The 9,933-nt window shown below is 40.7% G+C and overlaps 1 protein-coding gene across 1 annotated transcript; it reads left to right on the top strand.

The window, feature by feature from the left end:
- Positions 1-6: 6 nt before the first annotated feature.
- On the top strand, positions 7-9,868 carry LOC146968285 (sialoadhesin-like). Its single transcript, XM_085760200.1, has 3 exons — positions 7-579; positions 2,785-2,943; positions 9,566-9,868. The coding sequence occupies exons 1-3, from the start codon at positions 369-371 to the stop codon at positions 9,667-9,669; spliced, it is 474 nt and encodes a 157-aa protein (XP_085616326.1). The 5' UTR covers positions 7-368; the 3' UTR covers positions 9,670-9,868.
- Positions 9,869-9,933: the final 65 nt, after the last annotated feature.

Raw genomic sequence — 9,933 nt, 5'->3', positions numbered from 1 at the left:
TTCACAGACAGTTTACCGGCCGTTAATTGGTTGCTCCGAGTTCAGTGGATGAGTTCTCAGCCGGCTAACCGTCGCACCGCTCCAAATATGGAAAGTAGACTCCACCTAAAATCCAACAAGGCGCAGTTCAAATCCCCGTAGTAGAGGCACAAAACAGACTCCTCCAAACCAATGGGTGACGTCACAGTGCTACGTCCATTCTCTTTACAGTCTATGGGCCAGACCCTCCCTGTGAAATGAAATGAAATGAAATGAAATGCATTTCCGGGAGAGGCAGGTTTACGAGGCTATGGAAATGGATCAACTGCTGTACTTTGTCTCTGTGTTGAGGTGGACCAGTGATCCTGCAGAGTCCTGTCCTCCCTGTGATGGAGGGACATGAAGTCACTCTGAGCTGTCAATCAAAGGAGACCCCTCCCTCCAACCCCCCAGCTGCTTTCTATAAAGATGGCTCCCTCATCAGGACTGAGCCTACACGTCACATGACCATCCACCATGTTACCAAGTCTGATGAAGGCCTCTACAGCTGTGACATCACAGGCCATGGAGGGTCTCCACCCAGCTGGATCACTGTCACAGGTCAGGAGGTTCATCATTGATTTTCTCACCTTAGATCTTATGGCGCATTTCCACTAGCACGGCTCGACTCGACTCGGCTCGGCTCGGCGCGCTATTTGCGTGTTTCCACTAGCACGTAGTACCTGCAACCAGGTACTTTTGGTATCACCTCAGCCCTGGTTCCAAGCAGCCGAAGCGTTACTAAAACGTGACGTCAGCCGACTGCCTTCCACTGATTGGCCGATGAGTGTCGTCACTGGAAGCGTCATAACCGCGCGACGACCGACAACAGAAATGTTCCTGCTGAAGCCTGTTATTACCTACGTGACTTTATTAAGTTTTAATATCTTTTCATGCGAGAAAGTAACTGTTTAGATCCCCATGTGCGGTTAGTTTATCCAAACAACGGCTGTTTAGAAGTTTGCCCCGATGTTTTTCGGAGAAGTGAAGCTCCAGGTCCGAGCAGCGACCGGTTCATCACAGAGGCAGCAGCCCGGCTCCTGACGTGCTCCGCCGGTCAGCCTACGGTCGCACCGCCTTGGGGTCTGTACGCACAGAAAACACCACATTTACATCAATAAATAAATGTTTTACAATGAACCAGGCCGATCTCAGAGCTGGTAGACTCTCCGGTAAGGCATATTGAACGGTTAAATGCCGTTAACGGGACGAGAGCAGTCAAAACGGCGGTTTAAAGCTAGCTACAGCGAGGGTAGGTTCACTTCCTGTTTACAAAGTAAAAGCACCAATTCTATCGTAATGGCTTTCGTTATGATAAAAGGCAACGGGTATTTTATTTTGTGAAAATAACCGGAATTGCGTTGCTCACTACGGCTAGCTTTAGTAACGCCCACTTCGTCAGAACAAAATAGTAAACAGCTGGTATTTAGTCAGATTTTCAACACGTTGGGGATCTAAACGACTACTTTCTCGCCTGAAAATGTTTCAAATGTTGCTAAAGTTATATATTTACAGAGTTTAGAGCGTTGCTCGGCGCCGTGTAAATGACGTCACGGCGGCACTAGTGATACTCAGTTGTAATGGAAACACAACCAAACCGAGCCGAGCCGTATCGAGCCGAGCCGTGCTAGAAAATATTGTTTTTGATTTCCATGATTACTCTGAGAGAGAAGGAAAATTTTATTTTTTAATACATTTGTGTTTATTTCTGGCAAAATGTTATATTCATAAAAGAAAACCCCATTGTTTTGTTATTTTTCGAAAAGAAATGGAACTTTACTTCAAGCTAATTACCAAATCGACAAATGAAAAGGCTGTTACAGTAATACTTTAGACTTCTGTAATATGTAGCCTACAACCTTTTTGTATAATGTAGACCAGTGGTTCTCAAACTTTTCTACAGTTGTCTAATGTATGAATGTAAGTCTTCTGTGTGTATTGTCTAGATTCCTACCTTGGCGCATTTACACTGATGCTTAATGCACCAATGTTGATGAATGTGCATTGTCCCAACTCAATAAATAAATAAATGAAAACATAAATTGACACACCGGACCATGGACACAATTGGACAATTTTTTAAGTAAACACCAGAAATACACAAATATTTGTTCTGAGACTGAAGAACGTTAGGCTACTTTTTTAGTCAATTTACGATTGTAGGCTACGTTCAAATTGGGGCCAATGGTGTGAATTTTTGGAAAATTGTAGAGAAATTTCTAGAAAACTCCAAAAATGTTTAAACATTTCTAGAAAAAAGTAAAAAATTCTGAAAAAAAAGTTAAAAAAATAAAAAAAGGTTTTTAAAAGTTTTTTTTTTCTTTCTTCTTCACTAATTTATGTGTTTATTAGATATGCAACACATCATTTATTGTGTTTTTGTTTGTGTTTGTTTCATGGTTGTTTAGTTTGTTTTGTTTTCCTCTTCTCTCACTTTTTAATTTATAAAAATTGAAAAATGTATTGGTAATTATGACTAATTTGATTGTGATTTATTATTTCTGACTCTCTGGTTGCCAATAAAAACATTTAAAAGCAGATTTTTTTTTAAACCTAGAAAAAATGGTAAAATTTCTAAAATAGGCTATAATGATGAAATAAAAAATTATTTTTAAAAAAGTGGTAAAAATTTGAGAACCATTGATAGATTTCCCCTTGGCACATGTTTTTTTCTGTTCTCTTTGTATACTGTTCTCTGTAAAGGCTACTATTTATATGTCAACTCCTTATAGACAAATAAAACCATATGTGTCTGTTCCTCTGCAGGTAAATCTATCACCACGGCGACGCCCACCAACCAGGCTCCGCCCCCGGCCTCGGACACCGTCCACGTCCTGCTGCAGCTGCTCCGCCACCTGGTGGTGTTCTGCCCCTACGTCGTCTCCACCGTCCTCATGGTGACGGTGTATCGGCACAGAGCCGCAGGTAAACGCTGCACACATAGATATAGAAACGTAGATGGTCAGTGTATCTTTTGGTCATTGGATTTTCTTTTGATGAATGAGAATTAAAAAACAAAATATGATTGGTTTATTGGATTTTCATTTTGAAATACACAAAATAAAATTGAAACACAAAGCGTTCTTCTTTTTGAGTATCAAAGAACAATTAACTAAAATTTAAAAACAGTTTGATTTTCATGTTCTATTTCATATAACAAAAATAAAATCACTAGACAACAGAAACAAAAAAACAAACTTTCTTTTCATATTCACTGACACTGGAACCTGGAAGTTGTCATTTACAAGGCAAAGCTGTGGGCCGGATTCGGACTGGTCTATCAGGCCAGTTGATAGTCTTGCCTGGGCCGGAGTTGGAACGAGGTTGGAACGAGATAGTCTTAGGACCCCCGCCCCCAACTCAAATATTACATAGCTATTTTTTTTCCACAAATATTTGAAACAGTATTCTATAATTTAATGCCTTGGGACAGGACAACAGACCTGTCGGGGGACAAAGTCTTCACACGCACATGCTCACAACATACAGAGTAGAAGAAGGGAAAAGGGAGATATAGCAGGTCCATATTTTGGTTATAACTTTTGCCACCTGTGACGTACGTTGGGGACTGAAGCTTCTGCCATTTTCATCTTAAAATCTCCTTTCTGCCCCCACTTTAATCTGATATGCGTACTGATTTCTGTAGATGTCAGGCCTTGTTTTACTGTCTGAAATCATATCCGAGTAGATTTTGGCCTACAGAACCACAGACACACAGGTACCGTAGCGCTCATTGGTGCTCTTGCCTTGAAAATGACAACATTTGGTGTCAAAATATTAAAAAAAGATGTGTTTTTGGTCTGTTTATTTGTTTCTGTTGACTGCTGATTTTATTTTTTGTTATGTGACATAGAACATGAAAATCAAACTGTTTTTAAAATTTAGTTAATTGTTCTTTGACACTCAAAAACAAGAACACTTTGTGTTTCAATTTCATTTTTTGTATTTCAAAACGAAAATAGAATAAACCAGTAATTTTTGATTTTTAATTCCCATTAATCGAAAGAAAATCCAATGACCAAAAGATACACTGACCGTAGATGCCGCCGTTCCATACTGCCGAACAGCGCCGCCATGTGTCTGCTGGCCGCCATGTTGTGCAGGACTGAAGTTCTAAAGGACTGACGTTCTAAACCAGGGGTCTCAGACTCAAATGAGCTGGGGGCCACTGCTGGCACTGTCATCTCAGTGGGGGGCCACTTCAGTGTTCGAGACGAGTATAAAAATCACAAATATTTCTGAAAACGGGGTTTATTTTCAAATATTGTACGATAATCAGGGCGGTCAAACGATTCAAATTTTTAATCGCTATTAATCTCATAATTTCCTGATTGCATCTTTTTCGTTTTTGCTTGAAATACTGAAATACCATCAATTTGAATGGAAAACATAAGAAACATCCAGATCTGGACGTTTAAAAATCATCTGTCAGAGAGAGAGAGCAGCCTCGTTTGGTGACAAGAACAAGCTCTCTAGTTTTTTTTTTTTTTTTAGTTTAGTATGTTTATTTCGGTCTCATAAAAACAAATACAGTAGACAAATATAAAGGTATAAATACAAAACAAAATAAATCAGAACAAAAAACACAACAAGCAAATCAATTTACTTTGACCGAAAAGGTGTAGGCTGAAGCATCAGCTTATTTTGCCTACCCTTCTTAAATTAACGTTTTTCGTTCACTCAATTTAAAACATTTTTTTTTCAGAGCAACAACAACAAACAAAAAAACACATATTCTACATACAGCAGTTTATAAGCACATTGGTATTTATAAATCAGTTTTATATTTATTAATAATATTATTTTTAAATAACTTTTTGAATCTATTAAGTGTGTTGCACAGTTTGATTTCTAATTCTAGATTATTCCATTGATTGACTCCTGTAATTGATATACATCTTTGTTTCACATTTGTTCGTACTTTTGCTTTTGTAGTAGGACATGAGAAGAAAAAACATGCAGGTTTTCTGTAACATTATAAAACGGTGCCCCCCCCCCCTCCCCCGCAGTAACCGTAGTAACTCACACACACTCAGACACAGACACACAATACACCGACCTGGAGAGACAGCCCCTGCTGCCGACCTGTGTGGCCACGTCTGGAGAGAAGCAGCTTCTCTGTTTCCTCAAACTACGGAGCGGCCCGAGGTTAGCGCATTAATCGCACGTAAAAAAAAAAAAAAAAAAGTGCCATTAAAAGCATTTTGCATTACAGTTTTTCTCAATTGCTAAAACACTAAACCCTGTTGTCTGAACCAAATGCTCAGTTGCCTGAACCAACTGATTGAATCAGTCTCTTTTGGCAAAACCATCAGCACTTTTCACCTGTTTAGACACATCTCACCAACACATTTTCATTGTGATGCACCTGTGTTGCATAATGCTGAGCACAGGTGGCAAAAGTCAAACACAACTAAAGCACAAGTTTCACCGGTTGAACACAACAACTCAAAATTGATCACACTTGTGTCCAATGATGTGAGGGCACATATACTGTAAGCCAGTTCAGGATGAAGTCCTGTGGCCTGACCCAGTGCAGAGAAATGATGCTGTGGCTGAGTTATGCACTTCTCATTTCTATATTTTTGTACTTTATTTTTACACAGGCCTACTGTATACAAGTGCTAAATGCACAAGATTTCTGTTTGTTTTTGTACTGTACAAGTACTACGTGTAAATGCACAAGATTTCTGGTTTTTGTACTTTTTTTTACTGTACTATGTACAAGTGCTAAATGCACAGGTTTTTTGTTTTGCAAGAGGAGAAGATGAGAGACGACCGGGTGAAGGAAGAAAGGATGAGGGAAGGAGGGATGGAGGGATGAACTGGGAAGAAAAAAGAAGAAGGAAGGAAAAGGGGATGAAATGGATGTGGGGAGGGAGGGAGGGAGGGAGGAGGGTGAAAGAAAGGGGAGGAGAGAAGTGCTACAGTGTAAATGCACAGGTTTTTTGTTTTGCAACATACATTTAGCCTAACAACAGTAAACATTTATTTCTACAGCTTCATGTGCTGAGCGTTGTGTTTTCTATTTTTCTATGTAGTGTTTAGTGGCTGCTCAGTACTGTTTTTAATTTTGATTGACTCGGGGCATGATTTGACAACAGAGTTCAGTTTTGGGCACAGATTGAACTTTGAAGTTTGGTTTTGCAAGAAGAGTCTGAGGTTTTGTGAATGTAGCTTGAAAATTGTGGTTTGTGTTCACAGTTTAGAGAAAATGAGAGAAGCTTTCGAGAAATGTGTCTTAGCAATCGAGAAAAACTGTAACACGCTAACTTTGACAGCCTTATTTTTTACGTCAAGACGCGGGCCGGGAGTTTGAGACCCCTGTTCTAAACGCTGTAACCATGGTTGTAACCCCAGTTTCTGATTAAATCTACTCACAGGCGTCATTTACACTGGGGACGTCAAGTACAAATTTGGTCTCCAGCACCAAATTAACTACATTAGCCTATCCTAGAAGCAGCCGAAACAGTGTGCACAGCGGAGCCAACTCGCAACAATGTAGCTTCAATTAAGTAGTTCTCAGACTCTTTCTGTCATCTCCCGCTTCGGACAAAGAGGGAATTTCAAGACGCAGCGGGGGAAGGAGGGGGTCGAATGAACGATAAGACGGCAGCCAAGAGATATATGGGTCATTCCGCCAAAAGAGTGCCATTTGCTCATTGTAACTCTTAAAAATTAAACTTCATTTTTCATTCCATTTCAGTATAGAATTTTTTAATATACACATTTACTCATTCAAAATGAGTACTGGTCAATCAGCTACTTTATTTCATTTATTGCTGCTTTTATCATTGCATTTTTGAAGAAAAAGTAACAGCAATGAGGGTAACAGCAATGAGTTTTTAGCATAAAATCAGCAATTGTGTGAAATCTAGCCAAATAGCATCTATACTAATAGCCTGAGCACACAGAGCACATTCTTAGGATTTAACTGAATATTTTACTTTTGATATCAAAAAACACTGTCTAGAGATAATTTAGGTAACAGGAATGAGTTTTAAGAGTGACGGACCCTGACATTGCTACAATATCATTCAATTTCAGGAAAAATAAATTACAGATTTTAATGTTGGTCTTCCCATGACTTTCAGAAGACCTAAACGATGTCACTTCCAGCAGAACATGTCACTGGTGGAATGTGTTTGGGTAACAGCACTGAGTGAAAACCTGGGGACGGGACTAAAATGTGAATTTTAACCAAAATATAATTAGGTTTTAATTTAAAAAATGTTATATAAGTGTAGATATAATATAAAGTCACACTAATATGCAAAAAAATGAGATTTTAGAAGGATTTTATTCATAATGCATTGTGGTAAACTATAGCGTTTGGCTCTGGGGACATGCAACAAAGGCTGTTTCAGTGCTTTGAAAGCCTTTTTATAGTAATTAAAAATGATATATCTTTAATTTCTACAGTGATTCATGTGTATGGTGCTTTGTTTATTAATTAAATGCAATTTATATTATATCATTACATGTTTTTATACATTTAATATGCTGGGGACAGAAATGGCACTCTTTTGGTGGAATCGCCCATATGCTTAATAGTGCAACAAAGTCCCTGTTAACAAAATCAACATCTAACCTGCCCCTTCAAAATAAAGTTAGTGACTGTTTGGAGCAGCTGCTGACAGTGACAGTTTCCTCATCACTAAACCTGAGCCACCATCCGATCCGATTGGACAAAGTCTCTTATTGTATATTCTGTGTTTTTCCTCTCTTTAACCGTCTCGTTTCAGTTTTTGCCGGTCAACCTGCATCTGATGCGCATCTGCTGTTTCTCTCTCGCTCGCTCACTCGCTCACTCTCGATCCGCATATAAATGAACATTATAGGCTATGAAAAATAAAAAGGAAAAAACACAGACGTGATCCCAAGCTGCAAATTCTCTACTGCCCTCCTGTGGGAGCAACCAGAAGCAGCACAGGAGGCATTTTACTGGTTCACTGGGCACTCAACTCACTAACTGTCTCAGCTGATGCTCTGGTCCTGCACAATATGGCGGCCCCGCTGACGTATCACCAGATATAGAACGTTTCTATATCTCTGACTGCACACAGGTGATCTGACGGGCGTGGCTTCAACATGAGATAAAACCTAAAGCTGGAAGACGAAGCTTTGTTTTTAAATAAAGATTCATTCTGAACAAACGGACAGATTAGTAGCTATCTGTTAAAGGGATAGTTCAACATTTTGGCAAATTGGCCCATTGCCATAATTGCTATAGTCATAGCAGTAGGTTCATTACCTTTAATTGTCGGTGTAAGCTATTTTTAGTGGGGGGCGACCGCCATTCCGAAGGACCGCCATTCCGACGGTCTGCCAGTCCGAAAATTCCCGAAGGTCCGTCATTTCGAACTTCCCGAGGGGCCGCCGTTCCGAATGTGTTTTATTTTGAAAATTGACCGGATTCTCTCGTGGTTTGACTTCCTGCCCGGCTTGACACGACGCGCAGCGGGGACAGCGCCCGACCGGCCCCTCCCCCTCCAAAGTTTCACCCAGGTGCGAGTCTGATGCATTACATCCATGGTCTGATGCAGCCGCGGCACTCCTGCTGAAAATAAATGTCCTTGCTCTGTGCTTTGGTTAGGTTTAGGCAATGTAGAAAGGAGTTGGTTAAGTTTAGTAAAAAGGTTAGGTAGAGGCCAATAAAATCGCAGTTAATATGTATCTCCCCCGGGAGTCGAACCCTGATCCACCGCGTCAAAAGCAGATGCTCTGACCACTACGCTACCACCACAATTAGGCTTGTTTACTCCATGCTGTAAACCATTCAAGATTTTTTCAGGTTCGGAATGGCACCCTTTCTTTCAGGTTCGTAATGGCACCCTTTTCCCATAAATAATTAAGGGTCGGCATTCCGACAAATTAAAGTAAACGTTCGGAGTGGCGGCCCTTCGGAATGGCACCCTGGAACCATTTTTAGTACGGCGGAGCGCAGCAGCTGGCTGCTCAGAGCTACGCTATGGAGGCTAAGGGAATTTCTTGGTTTCCCTCATTAAACTCATCAAATTCAACATCCCAAAACTCCACAGCGCTTTTGTAGACAAGTTGTGACCTGCACAACCACCACGCTATGAGATAATGACGGAACGATACGAAACGGAGCCGTTTTCGAGGTAAATACAGGGTAAATACGGAGACTGCTTGCTGAAAAACTGTCCCTGAACGCAACGCGCATCAGCGGTTTTGTATGAATTTACCTCGAAAACGGCTCCGTTTCGTATCGTTCCGTCATTATCTCATAGCGTGGTGGTTGTGCAGCTCACAACTTGTCTACAAAAGCGCTGTGGAGTTTTGGGATGTTGAATTTGATGAGTTTAATGAGGGAAACCAAGAAATTCCGTTAGCCTCCATAGCGTAGCTCTGAGCAGCCAGCTGCTGCGCTCCGCTGTACTAAAAATAGCTTACACCTACAATTAAAGGTAACGAACCTACTGCTATGACTATAGCAATTATGGCAATGGGCCAATTTGCCAAAATGTTGAACTATCCCTTTAATGATCTGAGAGCACCGAACCTTTCACTGCTCTGTCTGCAGAAGGCGACCTGTCCGTCTGCGTCGCCGGGGCGACGGCCACAACCAGCCAAGCCCGGAGAAGATTGGCTGACGAGTATGATGTCGTTGCTGAGCAGCAGCTGTAACATCTGGGTCTTTTACACAGGAAGTGACAGCAGCACTGTGTCAAAATAAAACGTGTGTCCAGACTGAAGGTGTTTATGTCTTTATGTGTCTTCCAGCTTATGTTATTACAATAATATTACAGTATTATATGAGACAGCATGAGTTACAGAAACAGGAAGTGACATCAGAGAGAGTTCCGATCACGTCAACATTAGAGCACTGGAATAAGAGAGTAACGACACCTCCATTGACTCCTGTGGTAAAGGGTTTAAGGGTTTAAGGGT

Source organism: Trachurus japonicus, chromosome 18 (assembly GCF_045865225.1).
Source record: "Trachurus japonicus isolate A0001 chromosome 18, Traja_1.0".
Taxonomy (NCBI): domain Eukaryota; kingdom Metazoa; phylum Chordata; class Actinopteri; order Carangiformes; family Carangidae; genus Trachurus; species Trachurus japonicus.
The sequence above is the reverse complement of the archived record's forward strand: the minus strand, read 5'-3'. Positions and strand labels throughout refer to the sequence as shown.